The 15,634-nt window shown below is 36.7% G+C and overlaps 1 protein-coding gene across 1 annotated transcript in view; it reads left to right on the top strand.

The window, feature by feature from the left end:
* Window positions 1–15,278, top strand: part of LOC140727709 (importin subunit alpha-5) — a 62,181-nt gene extending 46,903 nt beyond the window's left edge. The window contains exons 9-14 of the mRNA XM_073045389.1: window positions 1,804–1,967; window positions 3,936–4,014; window positions 4,616–4,741; window positions 4,931–5,058; window positions 5,615–5,793; window positions 11,883–15,278. Coding sequence (XP_072901490.1) covers window positions 1,804–1,967; window positions 3,936–4,014; window positions 4,616–4,741; window positions 4,931–5,058; window positions 5,615–5,793; window positions 11,883–12,073 — 867 coding nt within the window. The 3' untranslated portion in view covers window positions 12,074–15,278. The remainder of the gene's footprint in view (window positions 1–1,803; window positions 1,968–3,935; window positions 4,015–4,615; window positions 4,742–4,930; window positions 5,059–5,614; window positions 5,794–11,882) is intronic.
* Window positions 15,279–15,634: the final 356 nt, after the last annotated feature.

Here is a 15,634-nt window from a genome sequence, read left to right as displayed (position 1 = left end):
TCATTTTACACTCTGCCTTCACAATTCCTACAGCATGCTTCACAGTAGGGATGGTGTGTTTTTGATGTGTGGTGTTTGACTTGTGCCAAATCTGATTTTAGTCTGATGGCCAAAATGCTCAATTTTGGTTTAATCAGACAATAGGACTTTCTTCCATCTGACTTCAGAGTTTCTCACATACCTTTTGGCAAACTTTAGCTAAGATTTCATGTGAGGTTTTTTTCCACAGTGGCTTTCTCTTTGCCACTCATAAAGCTGCAACTGGTGAAGCACCTGGGTAACAGTTATTGTATATGCAATCTCTCCCATCTCAGTCTAGAGTTATTATGGTGTCTCTTGGTGGCTCCCTTGCTAGTCCCCTTCTTCCAATGTTATTCAGTTCTTGAGGATGGCCTGCTCTAGGCAATTTACGGCTGTGCCATATTCTTTCCATTTCTTGATGATTGACTTAACTGTACTCCAAGGGATATTCAGTGACTTGGAAATTTTCTGTATCCATCTCCTAACTTGTGCTTTTCAATAACCTTTTCGCAGGGTTGCTTGGCGTGTTATTTTGTCTTCGTGGTGTAGTTTTTGTCAGGATACTGACTTACCAGTTGGACCTTTCAGATAAAGGTGTATTTTTACTACAATCAATTGAAACTTGAATGCACACAGGTGATCTCCATTTAACTAATTACGTGTCTCCTAAAACCAGTTGGCTGCACCAGTGTTGACTTGGTGTGTCATATTAAAGGGGGTGCATACTTAATACAATCAATTATTTTGTTTTATATTTGTAATTAATTTAGATCACTTTGTAGGCCTGTTTTCATTTGACACGCAAGATTCTTTTTCTGTTGAGCAGTGTCAAAAAAGGCCAAATAAAATCCACTGTGATTCAATGTTGTAATATTTTAAAAAAACCTGAAAACTTCCGGGGGGTGGGGTGAATGCTTTTTATAGGCACTGTGTACATAAGATAACTTATGATTGATAGATTAATTGTATGTCTATAAAGTGACGCTAAGCTGTACATAAGGTGACTGATGGGAAATAATTATATAGTGGGTGGAGATGTGATCAGTCTTGCTGCTTAGTGTATTTCTTCCCCATTCTGTTGCTTGATCTGAAGCTCTTGACTATGACTGCATGCTCTTAAGAATTTTTGAGGTTGCTACATGATTAGCTGATCAGATCTTTGATTAATAAACAGATGTACCTAATAAAGTGGCCACTGAATGTCTTTGACAAATCACCAAAATTGTTTGCGCTTTAACAGAGTATGTGTACTATATTCGAATAGATACATTATTTTTGAAACCGGGTAAGTATCTGAGAGATTTATGTGCAGAGATTGTTGGAGCATATGCACTGGAGTAGTTACCTAAATGTTCAATACAAAAGTAACCACTTAAGTATGCTTTGCTGAAGTCACTGAAATGAATTGTCAGCAATTGAATTGACTATTACTTACATCCTTCATATACATGAGGACTAAAAATCATTACGTTATATCTCTGTCTAAATATGCAATTTATAGTAATTTATAATAAATAGTATGTACAAAAAAAGGACAATCAATATAACATAGAAATACAGTTGTATCAGCATGAATTCATAAGTCAGATGGCCTGGTGGAAGAAGCTGTGCCAGAATCTGTTGGTCCTGGCTTTTATGCTGCGGTACTGTTTCCTGGATGATAGCAGCTGGAACAGTTTGTGATTGGGGTGACTCGGGTCCCTAACTATCACCTGTCCATTTGGTTCATTCATACACTCCTAAGTCATAAATTGTTATATTTTTCATTTTTTTTAAATCCAGGTGTCCCCATGTCTCAGTGTTGTATCCTGGTTGCTGTTCCTCAATGATATAGATGTATTGGCTGATGCCTGCTGGGCTTTGTCATACCTATCTGATGGACCCAATGATAAAATTCAAGCAGTAATAGACTCGGGGGTTTGCAGAAGATTAGTTGAACTATTAATGTGAGTATCTTCACAAGTATCTTAATTTGGATTATTTGGTGTAAGTCTAGAAATGTATATTGTGTATACGTGTAGCTTTCATATGTTGTGAATATTTTGAACTCCATTTGAGAACTAAATAGACATTGTAGAAACCTTCCTCCTGATTCCCCATTTTACATTTATAGTGGTTGTATGTTGAATTACAACAGACAATGCTGGCATACTTACAGATCACTGCTTTTCATGTCAGAATCTGAATACGGTAAAGTTAAGAGTCAAAACAAAATTGTGTTGAAGTTGTTTAAATTCCCAAACCAGTACTTGCACCTGTGGATGCAGTAGATCGGAACAAAAAGCAAGCTTGAAAACCTAGTGGTTTAGGCTGCAGATCTAGAATTGGAGTTTCTAATGCAGAGTGCATTGTGCTGACCTGAAATTTTGACCATCCCTCTACCTCCACTAATACTGCCTGATCTGCTGAATTCCTCTAGCAGTTCATTTTATGCTTGAAAATAAATATATCACTTTTAGATGCATATCAAAATGGCAGTTTCAGGGCCATTTTAATTGTACAGTCGTCCCTCAGTATCCGCAGGGGATTGGTTTCCAGGATCGCCCGCGGATGCTCAAGTCCCTTATATAAAATGGCATAGTATTTGCATATAGCCTACGCACATCCTCCCATATACTTTAAATCATCTCTAGGTTACTTAAAATACCTAATACAATGTAAATAGTTGTTATACTGTACTGTTTAGGGAATAATGACAAGAAGCTCTTCTGGGAACACTGATGCTGCCTTGGCATCAGCCGATGCTGATTCTCCCATGATCTTTAAGTTCTTGAGGCTGTGGTGCTTTACATAGCTAACCAGCCATCCCTTACTAGTCTTAAACTGCTTCCTCTCGCTCACAACACAAGTAGCGAATGAACGAGACGCAAGGCGAACGATACTCAAACAACGAGTGCTAGAGAGAGACTGAGGATCTGTGAAATGGTGGGAGGCTACAGCAGGGTATGCCTACACATTACTTCATTCGCATGGATTCAGCTTAGTGCTCGGCGCATAGCAAATTCAAGTTTTGCTTTTTGGAAATTTCTGGAATTTTTTTCCCGAATATTTTCAATCCGCGGATGCAGAGGGCCGACTGTATACTTGCTGATGGAGGTAGATTAACTTTGTAAATAAGGATGAGGAAAAGACTCATTAATAAAGTGCCTTGGTGCTCCTTGCAAGTTGTCCCAAGCCAACTTTACATTCAATTAATTAGTTTTTGAATAGCAGCACTTTTATAAAGAGTAAATGAATTAACTGCTTTTCACCTTTGTAAATCCTTTTATAATGATTTCATATTTTCTTATGGCATTGAAGGGGCCCACTTGGCCCGGTGAATCCATGCCAGCTCTCAGAACAATCCCATTTCCTAGTACGTTTCCATGTAACTGGATCATTCAATGCCTATCAATTCCACCCTGATTCATCTACCATCCATGCTTAAAAGATGCAACATGTGGTAGCGAATTAAACTAGCATGCTTTTAGTTCATGTCGCTGACATTCAGAAAAAAACTATACGTTTATTATACTTGAGGTTTTTTTTGTTTCATTTTAAAGTTCTGTTTTTAAAGAGTTTATTGCATTGTTTCCTGCAGCCGTACAATCCTTACTCGACTGAATAGACTTAAGAATCATGCACCACATATGTAAATGCAGGTGAATCTCAGATCTGTTGGATCACTGAGAATCCCAATGCTTTCCAATATTTCAGCCAAGTAAATCCAGCAGTTTCTTGCAGGCTTATATCCTTTCTAACTTTTATAACCAGTATTTATTATTTTAATACTAAAATATTGTCTTAGGAAAGCTACAGATATATGTAGAAGCACACTTTTAGTGCTTTAGGAATATTTTAAAATAATCAGTACCTTAGCTCTTGACCTTCATCTGTGATTTTTAAATGCATTTTCTCTAATGCTTTTCTGACAGGCATTGCGACTATAAGGTGATCTCACCAGCTTTGCGTGCCGTAGGAAATATTGTTACAGGTGATGATATACAGACTCAGGTAAGTGGTGAAAAGTAAAAAGCAGAAGATTTAAAGGAAACAATGTTATAGATTACTGGGAAATATGGAAGGGGACCAAAGTGGATTGGTGGAATATGAAGCAAGAGTATTTGAACATATCAATAAAATATTGTTAATCTAGTTTATTGTTAATAAACTTTTCTCAATACCATTCCTTGTGGAGACAGATGTAACTAGTATGTGTATAGAGGTAGTCTATTTTGGAAATGAAGATGTTTATATTTCGGGGGTTAAAAGACCTTATAGAAGCTGAAGGGGATAATGGTTTAAAGAGCAACAACTTAAAATGGTAAGAGAATGTGAAAGGAGGAGCAGCTGGTAAATTCCCAAGAAAATCAAACATCCAGAAAATTCTATGGACCACATGAACAGTCAAGCCCAGTTTTACAGAACCAGGCTGAAGTTGTATCTCAATTTTTTTTTTGGCAAAACATGACTTCCTCAAGTGAGTTCTTCCATCACATGGGTCTCGTAGCTTTTGGTTTAGGATTGGTGTCCTAAACTCATTATTGCTTTTAATATTAACACATTTTAAACTTGCCTTGACATAGCTTATTTGATTTATTTATATTTTCTCCAGGTAATTTTAAATTGTTCAGCTTTGCAGAGTTTATTGCACTTACTGAGCAGTCCAAAAGAATCAATCAAAAAGGAAGCATGCTGGACTATCTCAAATATTACAGCTGGCAACAGAGCACAGATACAGGTATGCTTCAGCTTTGTGTCTGTAACAACTGAATGCTTTGATAAGAGTTTAGCTGAATTTCATTACAATATTTGCATCAGTGTCTTTGGATTTTAGAAAGTTAAAAATTCCTGAAGACTATATGTATAATTTTACTAATTCCGAGTTGTATCTTGTAAATGTTTTGTGTATTGTCTACAACATTTATAGGCGGTAATAGATGCCAACATCTTTCCAGTCCTAATAAACATTCTACAGACAGCAGAGTTTCGTACAAGGAAAGAAGCTGCATGGGCTATTACCAATGCAACATCTGGTGGAACTCCTGAACAGATCAAGTAAGATTTTCCTCTGCACCAACTTTTTGGTTTTGTACAGGAATGCAGTCTGATATTTAATATCAGAATCAAAGTAAGATTTAATTTGGAGAAAATGTCATGAAATTTAATGTTTTGTAGCAGCAGTACATTGCAGCATTCTGTTTAATAAAATTATGAATTACAATAAATATGTACATATAAAATTGAATTAAATAAGTAGTGCAAAAAGCGAAGGATAAAATAGTGAGTTAGAGTTCATGGGTTCATTGTCCATTCAGAAATCTGATGGTGGAGGGGAAGAAGCTGTTCCAGTGTGTCTTCAGGTACCTCCACCTTGATGGTAGCAATGAGAAGAGTGCATATCCTGGAGGTCCTTACTGTAAATCACTGTAAATAGCTGTCAAGGGATCTGCACTTCATTGAAATTGATGTTCCAAAATCAGCATATTTCTTTTGATAGAAGTAAATGTTTTAACTTGGACCTGTAAATAATTATCCTGTTCTTTGTTTCTTTTTGGAGTCCCTTGGACCGATGACAGGGTTTGATTTGTCTTTCTTTTTCAACCGTGTTCAGATATATAGTGGAGTTGGGGTGCATTAAACCATTATGTGACCTGCTAACTGTTATGGATGCAAAAATCGTTCAAGTGTCTTTGAATGGTTTGGAAAATATCCTTCGACTTGGAGAACAGGAAGCCAAACAGAATGGAACAGGAATAAATCCTTATTGTGCGCTAATAGAGGAAGCCTATGGTGAGTTGGTGGCAGAATTATCCAGAATATTTTATGGACACTTAATTGATAGTTTGAACACTGTCTAAGTTACATTTATTTTTACAAAATGAGTTATTTTTATACACGTTATCTTTATTCTCTGTTTCTCGATGCTTTGAAATTAATTGTTAAGTGGATAGTAAGAAATTATTCCCTGGAAATATAGTGAATATTTCTCAAATTTATAATGGCCTGGTAGCCATTGCTTAAAACAAGCTTCTGATGGCCTGAACTTTGCCATGGAAAATAAATACAGCCAGCCCTGTTGTTGCTTAACCAGATACCATGTGAACTGGGGAATCACCGCAAGACCACAAGATGCTAGCTGATTTCTGATTATTGACTGTTAACTTTGCAAGCTTTTAACTGACCTGTTATTTTATTTCATGTTGCAATATTTCTTATCTGTATAAGTACCCTTAATGACAAAGTCATCTTTTCTTGCCCAGAAGGTAAACCATTAAAGTCTTAGTCTTTTCATTTATGAACAAGCTAAGAGCCCATAGTATTACAGGAAAGGTGCTAGCATGGATAGAAGATTGATTGATTAGCAGGAGACAATGAGTAGGAATAAAAGGGGCCTTTTCTGGTTGGCTACCAGTGACCAGTGACATTACACAAGGGTTGGTATTGGGACCACTTCTTTTCATGTTATATGTCAGTGATTTGGATGACAGAATTAATGGCTTTGTGGCCAAGTTTCTGAAGTTATAAAGATGAGTGGAGGGGCAGGTAGTGAGGAGGAAGCACAAAGTCTACAGAAGAACTTAGATTGGGAGAATGGGCAAAGAAGTAGTAGATGGAATATAGGGAAGTGTGTGATCATGCACTTTAGTAGATGGAATGAAGGCGTAGACTATTTTCTAAATGGGAAAAATATTCTAAAATCTGACGTGCAAAGGAACTTGGGAGTTCTTGTGCAGGATTCCTTAAAAGGTTAACTTGCAGGTTGAATTAGTGGTAAGGAAGACAAATTCAATGTTAGCATTCATTTTAAAAAGACTAGAATGTAAGAGTAAGGATGTAATACTGAAACTTTACAAGGCATTGGTCAGACTGCATTTGGAGAATTGTAAGCACTTTTGGATCCCTTTTCTAAGAAAATTATGCTGGCATTGAAGAGAATCCACTGTTGCACTAAGATAAGAAATGCCTACTGTTTCATGCCCAGACCACATTTCAGTAAACTGATCACTTGGCTGTCCTCCTACCTGCATATAGGCTGAGGCTGAAAAACAAAAATCATAGATTAGGGCACCAAAGAAGTGGTCACAGGAGGCAGAGGAGAGGCTATGGGATTGCTTCAAATCGATGGACTGGGCTCTGTTCAAGGACTCATCTGTGGATCCGAAATTAATGCATCATGGTTGTCACGTTCTGTATTAAAACAGTTTGTAGACAAGTGTATCCCCACAAAATCATTCAGTCTTCCCCAACCAGAAGCGCTGGATGAGCCATGAGGTCCACAGTCTGCTGAGGGCTGGGTCTGAGGCCAGTGACCAAGGAAATTACAAGAGATCCAGGTATGATCTGCAGGAAGCAATTTCACAGGTGAAGTGGCAATTTTGGACTAAACTTGAATAAACAAAAGATGATAGACAGTTGCAGCAGAATGCTATCACCTCTTATAAAGTTAAATCAAGTGACATAGGTGACAACAGGGCTTCACTTCCAGATGAGTTCAATGCCTTCTATGCTCACTTTGGCCATCAAAACTTGGAGTCAACATCATGAACTCCTGCAGTCCCTCGATGATCCTGTGATTTCAGTCTCTGAGGCCGACATGTGAGCAGCTTTCAGGCGTGTGAACCCACAGAAAACATCCGCCCCAGACAGGGTATCTGGCCAAGGACTAAAGACCTGTGCTGATCAACTCGCTGAAGTGTTCACTGAGATCTTTACCTTCTAGCTTTGGCAGTCTGAGGTACCCACTTGCTTCAAGCCAACTTCACTTATACTGGTGCCTAAGAAGAAGGTACTAACCTGACTTAATGTTTATTGTCTGGTAGCACTTGCATCCACAGTGATGAGGTGTTTTGAGAGATTGGTGATGAAACTTATCAACTCCTGCTTAGGAAGCCACTTGGATCCACGCCAATTTGTCTACTGGAGCAACAGGTCCACAGTAGATTTCACTAGCTTTTCATTGGCTTTTCACTCAACCCTGGAACATCTGGGCAGCAAAGATACATGCAAAAGGATGTTCTTTAGCAATTACAGCTCAGCATTCAATACCATCACCCTCTCAAGACTAATCTATAATCTTCAAGAGTTTGGCCTCAATACATCCTTGTGCAAATGGCTCCTCAATTTCCTCGCTTGTTGACCACAATCGGTTCAGATTGGCAATAACATCTCCATGATCTCCATTAACACTAGTGCACCACAAGGTTGTGTGCTTAGCCCCCTGCTCTGTTCACTATAGCTCCAATGTCATGATTCAAGTTTGCTGACAGCATCACTGTTGTAGGCCATATCAAAAGTGGTGACCAATCAGCATACGGGAGTTGAAATTGATGATCTGGCTGAGTGTTGGCACAACAACCACCACTTAATGTCAGCAAGACCAATGAGCTGATTATTGACTTCAGGAGGAGGAAACCAGAGGTCCGTGAGACAATGCTCATCAGAAGATCAGAGATGGAGAGGGTTAGCAACTTTAAATTCCTTGGTGTTATCATTTCGATGGACCTGTCTTGGACCCAGCATGTAAGTGCAATTACGAAGAAATTTTCTACTTATAAGTTTGTGAAGATCCAGCATGACATCTAGTATATTGACTGGCTCCGTCACAGCTTGGTGTGAGAACACCAATTCCCTTGAATGGAAAATCCTACAAAAAGTATTGAATATGGCCTAGTCCATCCTGGTTAAGTTTCATGATTGGTTCAGCAGAAAGGCATTTTTGCAATTCTCAGTGTATAATTCCCAGTAGTTTGTTAGCTTGGCATTGATGATGTGCATTATTTTGTTGAGACAAGGGAATGAGTCAGAAATTGTGGTACATTTTAGTACAATAACAGGTGGTAAAATATGAAGTCTTATAGGCAGATTTTAAGGAATTAGGAAAGAATTCAAGAAATAGGAACTTAAAGATGACAGCCTCCAAATAACATGTGATGGCACCCAATAGTGAGTTTGGAAGGGTGGCTGGAGAAATGGTGATTTAAGGAGAAACAATTATGATATTGTAGATTTAGTTGTAGTATCTGGGGAGGGAAGTAAATGGGCCATTCTTCAGGTCATAGTTGACATTAGGACAAGGGGCTAGGTGTAGTGGGATGAGAAAAAATTGGCTGAGGTGAATTTGAATTAACAACTGGAAGGTAAGACTATATAATGGAACAATAGCAACCCTTTCAGAAAAAGATGGTGCAGGTGAATCCAGGTATATTCCAATGAGAGAGAAAGATAAGACAGTTTAACTCTGACATCTCTGGATGACCAAGAGAGAATAAGGTTAAGCAGGAGAAAAAGGTGTCTGAAAAATGTAATTGATATATGATTGTGGAAAGTTGAGGGCAAATAAGAGGGGAAAGAAAGAATGAGGAAAGACTTACAGTAAGCATGGAAGGGAATCAAATATTTTTGTGAATATTAAACAGGTGATAAGAGGAGAGATAATGCTCATCAGAGATGTTCTCCTTTTATCAAGAGAACTGATGCTGGTGTTTCTGTAAAGAAAAATGTAAGTTGGATACTCAATAAATTAAAGATTGATAAACAGAAGGTATTAAAACCTGAAAGTGGATAAATCACCCAGTCAAGATAAAGTCTATCCTAGGCTAGAAATTGCACAGGCATTGGATGTAATCTTTCAAACATCTGTTGATGTATGAAGGTGGTGCTTGAGAATTGGAGAATAGTTAATATCACATGCTTTTTCAAAAATGGGTGTAAGCATAGATCCAGCAACCACAAGCCAGCTGGGGTAGCCTTGATAATAGAAGAGCTAACCGAAAAGGTACTCTGATATAAAATTAGCGCCCTCTTAGACAAGTGTAGAGAGACTTGTTAAAAGCGAATAGTGAGTTAACATGAGTTTTTGAGATGTTGAAAGGGCTGAAGATGAAAATGCTTTTAATTTGGTGTGCATGAACTTTAAAAAGGTACTTGATGAAGTGTGACAATTAACTTGCCATTAGATTGAACATTTTGGAATAATTGTATTAGTAACAGTATGAAAAAAAATTGCTAAGAAACAAGAATGTAGTAATGTTGAACCATTTATTTGTGGATTTTAAGGAAGCATATGGTGGGAATCCTCAAGTATTAGATTTTAAGGCTGTTTTCTTGGTGTCTATTAATAACATGTTTAGGTAAACCTTGCATCTCGGAATTTGCAAGGCTAAGGAGAGGGAATTGAGTGGGAGCAGCTACATTGCTCTTGCATAGAATTGATGTGGGCTCCTTCTATACTGCAACTTGCAATGATGATATATATAGAACCACAAATGGTTGCCATTGGGGCAATGAATGGGAACCTGCTGTTCTCAATATTTTGGTATGGGGGAAAAAAGGCCAGTTATGTGGACAAGGGTAGCATTAGCATTAAGGTGTACAGAGCTTATTTATGCTGAACATAAAATGCATTTAAAATTCCCCATTCCCTTATTGATTTTGTTGCTCTCATCAAATTTTCACTGATCTTATCAGTACTAGTAAAATGATAGAGCCAGCCCTCCTTATCCGTGGGGGATTGGTTCCGAGACCCCTAGCGGATACCAAAAATCGCTGATGCTCAAGTCCCTTATTTAACCTGGCTCAGTGTGGTGGTATTTAGGACCCAGTGGAACCCCGGACTTTATTTAACCTGTCTCAGTGTGGTGGGCCTTGGGACCTGGTGGTGCAGCTCTGAATCCGCAGCGTTTCTGTTCACGAAAATAATCAAGTTCACGATTGAAAATAAAGTGGAAGTAATAAAACGATCGGAAAGAGGTGAAACACCATCGGTCATTGGAAAAGCGTTAGGCTACAGTTGGTCAACGATCGGAACAATTTTAATGGAGCATGTGAAAGCCCTGCCCTGATGAAAGCTACAATTATTACTAAGCAATGCAGTGGCTTAATTATTGAAATACATATGTTTCTTAAGTGTTTTATATGCATAGAAAGGTAAAATATGTACTATATACTAAGAAAAACATTTGATTAACTGATGCTAAATAATACTGGATATACCTGTTCCGACTTCAAATCTGACTTAAAGACTGACTCAGGAACGGAACTCATTCATAACCTGGGGACTGCCTGTACTTTAAAGTAATTTCTAGATTGCTTATAATACCTAATACAAGGTAAATGCTATGTAAGTAGTTGTTATACTGTATTGTTTAGGGAATAATGACAAGAAAAAGTAGTCTGTACTTGCTCAAACAATGAGTGCTGGTGGGAGAACTTCCGGGTTTTCCGGATCAGTGGTTGATTGAATCTGCGCATGCGGAATCTGCGGATAAGGAGGGCCGACTGTACTCCTAAAATTATTAAAGATAAGATTTATTTGTCACATGTACATCAAAACATAGTGAAATGCGTCGTTTGCATCAACACTGTGCATGGTGAGAGGATGAGCTGGGTTAGCCCATAAGTGTTGCCATATTTTGGATGCCAACATGTCCACAACGTTGTGTGTTTGCAGTCATAATAGCATGGTTTAATATTAATCCATTCCCTTTGCAGAAGATAATTTCATGATTAACATGCATGTTTTGTTACTAAATTTTGCAGAGAAAAGTCAGTATTTTCCGGAATACAATTTTTGTTACTAATCAATTCCATGTGAACAAGGCATCCCTGAAGTTTAATTTGCCTAATACTGAACTTCTCACTGACAGCAAAGTTATAATAATTTGTAACTACTTTTAGTTTCTGGTTTCAATTTCTGTACCTATTTGTATCACACTAAGGAATATGCATCTATTTCTACATCAGTAACTAAGTTTTAATGATTCTGTATTTAGAGACAAGGCAAAAAATTTGGGATAAAACAGTTGCTGAAAAGAACAGTTTCCCAATTGTACCCAACTTCCATTATTTTTAAAACAAAATCTTTAATTTTATTTTTGCAGGTTTGGACAAGATAGAATTTCTGCAAAGCCATGAAAACCAGGATGTTTATCAAAAAGCATTTGATCTAATAGAGCATTATTTTGGTACAGAAGAGGAGGAAGATACCACCATTGTCCCACAAGTTGATCTTAATCAACAGCAATATATCTTTCAACCACATGAAGCTCAAATGGAGGGCTTTCAACTGTAAGCACGTTCACAGAGAGGACTGCTAACCCCACGCACGCACACTTCTCCCAGGGCTGCTGGGACTGACGAGCTTATTGGGAGGGAGGGGGGTTTGTGGTGGAATGAGAAAGGACCACATCTAAACATAATAAATACACACCTACAGTATGCTGGTAAGCTGTGCTGGTAAGAACACGCTCAGATAAGTTCTTATTAGCAAAAGGTTGTATTTTGGTGAATAGGCAAGCATGTACTCGCATACAGTACACTTTCTACAAAGCAGTTGTGAACCATACAAAATGTTAAATATGAAGATTATATTCTTGCGTGTATAATAATGATATGTATATAAACATTCAAATAGGGGTTAGGGAAATCTGAGCAAATTTGCACCACCGGACTCTTCCATCTTAAATGCATCCTTTGCTGTGACTCTCCTTTCTATTGTGATTAATTCTGCTGATTTTTTAAAAAATTCAAACTAGTGGAACATTAATGGAAGTAAACTGATGGACTGCCTACCCAGAATTGCCATCAAGTAATATCTTCATTTCCACATAATCTAGTTAATGATACAGTTATACACTGTTGTGATCTATCCTTGTTGTGGGTCTATTGAGACATAATTGACCTTGATATTATGGACACAATTTTCTGCTGCTCTCTTTTACATTACAACAAATGAGACCAGAGACTAGGGTCTCTGAACCACTAGTTAATTTTGTGGTAATCCTTAACATAAAGTACAAGAGGTTTCAGGTTTCGTATTTTAAAATTGAATATTCTGCTGGGGTTATAAAGTTGAGAAAGCTGTAATTGATATAGAATTATACTGTATCCATAAGAAACATCAGCAAGTCAATAATAGGAAATGTTCTAGCAGTTGAACTTTATATAGTTGGTATTACAATAAGTGCATTGGGGAGTCATGGAGTAGAGGTTTATTATAGAACCTATTCTATTGTCTTTGTACTTTTAAGATATTTTAGAGAAATGTGTTTATAGTGTGCTGCATACATTGGGACCAAAATTATTTGCTTGTTCAGTGTACTTAGAATTCATTCACCACTTAGGAGCAATGTTCTGGACAATAACTGCAATTCTTTCAGAACAAGATTATTACCTAGGTTCCATTAACCAGTCCTTTTTCCTTAAAGAAGCATTCATCAGCTTTTTATATTCTGGTATTAGCTTGCAGCAGAGTTCATCTAATATAGCAAGTTCAAACTTGAAATGTGAAGGGAAGAAACAGCTTGCATGCAGCAAAGATCTGTAAAGCTATGAGAATCAGAATTGGTTGTCACCAAAATTACTTGAAGGAGTCAGAGTGATCTGTATATTTTGTTTGAAGGCGATGTCTTTAGTTGGTGCAACAAAGTGATATCCCATTTAACTTACTCTGTCATTCATTTTTCTTGCTGCAGCACTAATCACTTAGCTAGTATAAAATGTCAAAAGATGTACACTGCAGGTTTAGGTTTAAGAACAAAGTTTGAAGATAGGCATCATGTTATTGCTTGCACATGTAAATAATTGTCAAGGAATGGTATTTGCAGCACAGATAACTCACAATCTTTGTATTTGGTTTGCTCTTTTTTTTCATAGTTGTGGAAATGTAGTTGGTTAGTACAATTTTCTGCCCATCGGTACTTGTTACTATTTCTTCCAAGGATATAAATTTGCACTGGTCCAAGATACAACTGGAGTAAAGGTTGAAAACCTAACTTAAATAAGACATTTACCTTTTGAAGATTTCTGCAATCAGTGATTGAAACCAATTATTTACATCTCCTGAGAGATGGTGCTGTGCTACATAAATGGTGTGACAAAACACGTGGTCTTGGATGAATTAACTACTCTTAAGGCATTGGGTATTTTCTGTGCCCCTTTTTTGTTTGGGCCAAGAGTTGATAGTAGATCACTACATTTATCCAAGATTTAATCTGAAATCAACATTTGAATGAAATAAATAGATTGAATGATCAGATCTTCATTCTGTTTTACTCCATTTTAAGCATTAGTTGACTAATCTGGTTGATCTTCCCTCTTATGAAATGGCAGCTGTAGTTTATTTCTTCCCATTAACAGCACAATTTCAGTATTAATGATTTCACTAGGCTGTAGTTATTTTTTTTTAATATTTGGTGACAATTTACTATGTAACCAATATTTTGCTGTTATTACAATGAATTCAATTTGTGATATTGTTGGATTGGGATGTGCATTACAGCCTTGAACAAAGATGTCACATCTAATTCAGATCCATACAAAATTCCCAGTTGTAATTTCTATTTATTATATTTGGACATGCTTTTTGCAGTGTTGTCCAGTTTGAAAGCATCTTTAACAGAAGTGTTAGCATGAGGAATGTACGGGAAAATTTTCAACAGATTGAACTGTCATTAGAAAGGTTTATTATGAGTAAATGGAATTTCTGCACTAGTTTAAAGAACAACTTTACACTCTAAATTTGTATCCTAAAAATATATTTATCTTAAAGTATTTCTTTTGTAAATGTTGTTTTGAAAATCTATCGCATCATTTTTAATTCATGTTGCACTCTATCGGACCAGTCTTATTCTATTTCTGTGATTGACAGGAAATTGAAGACAATTTGAGGGAGAAACTTTTTTTTGTCCATGTAATTTTTTTTTATTTTTATAATGTGAAATATTTGACAAAAAAGCTTTATGCCAAGAAGTTCAATGGTATACCCAAGTAAATAATTTTATTCTGACAAGCTGTGTGTCCCTTATTAAGATTACAATAATGCATGTTTTACCTTTAAGAACTAATCTATAGATATATCATAAATGGAATTTCACATTGTTCTTTACACAAGTTTCTTCATTTATCCATGGTCTATAAAATATGTTTGACATTAAGGTAAAGATTCAGTTGTTTACATTTTGTGCATTGGTTTAATAAGGGATTGATTGGTTATCATGTTTAAAAAGAAATTAATAACCTGAAGCAAGAATTCAGCAGTACCTATTAGGACATGATTTTCTTGTTACGAATTCTCACGTTATGTTTTCAGGAATATGAATTTAATATTCCTTGGGCATTTGAGCTGTCTACTTGTTTAATCTGATAGATTGTTAAAATGTGAGCTTCAATCAAAATGAGTTTAGCCCTTTTGCTTTTCAATGTCTGATTACACGAAAATAGCACAGGTCTGCCATGTGGTGCACAATGGAAAAATTAATAAATATTATTTCTAGGTGGATGTTTGAAATGCAAAGTGTGGGTTATTGAATCAGTTAATTTATTTTTTAAAGCACAAGTTTAGAATTTTTGTATTTTTTCAGCATAAGTACAGATCATTATAATTTCAGTACATTTATTTGATCTATGAATTAGGTTTGATCCACACATTTCTCACCTGAAAAGTTCATCTAACTAACCCAAAGCAAATACGCTTGTTTCTTCAAATTAACATTAAATCTTGCAGTACTACTAAGTGCTCATATTGGTATTGTGGTAGAGGTTAACATAGTGAGTTGCTAATAATTTCTGTGGAGTTTCTGATAATTACTCCACATACCTAGGTTGTAAAGTAAGAATATAGCGAATCCCTACT

This window comes from Hemitrygon akajei, chromosome 5 (genome assembly GCF_048418815.1).
Source record: "Hemitrygon akajei chromosome 5, sHemAka1.3, whole genome shotgun sequence".
Taxonomy (NCBI): Eukaryota; Metazoa; Chordata; class Chondrichthyes; order Myliobatiformes; family Dasyatidae; genus Hemitrygon; species Hemitrygon akajei.
This window is presented reverse-complemented; position numbering and strand designations above follow the sequence as displayed.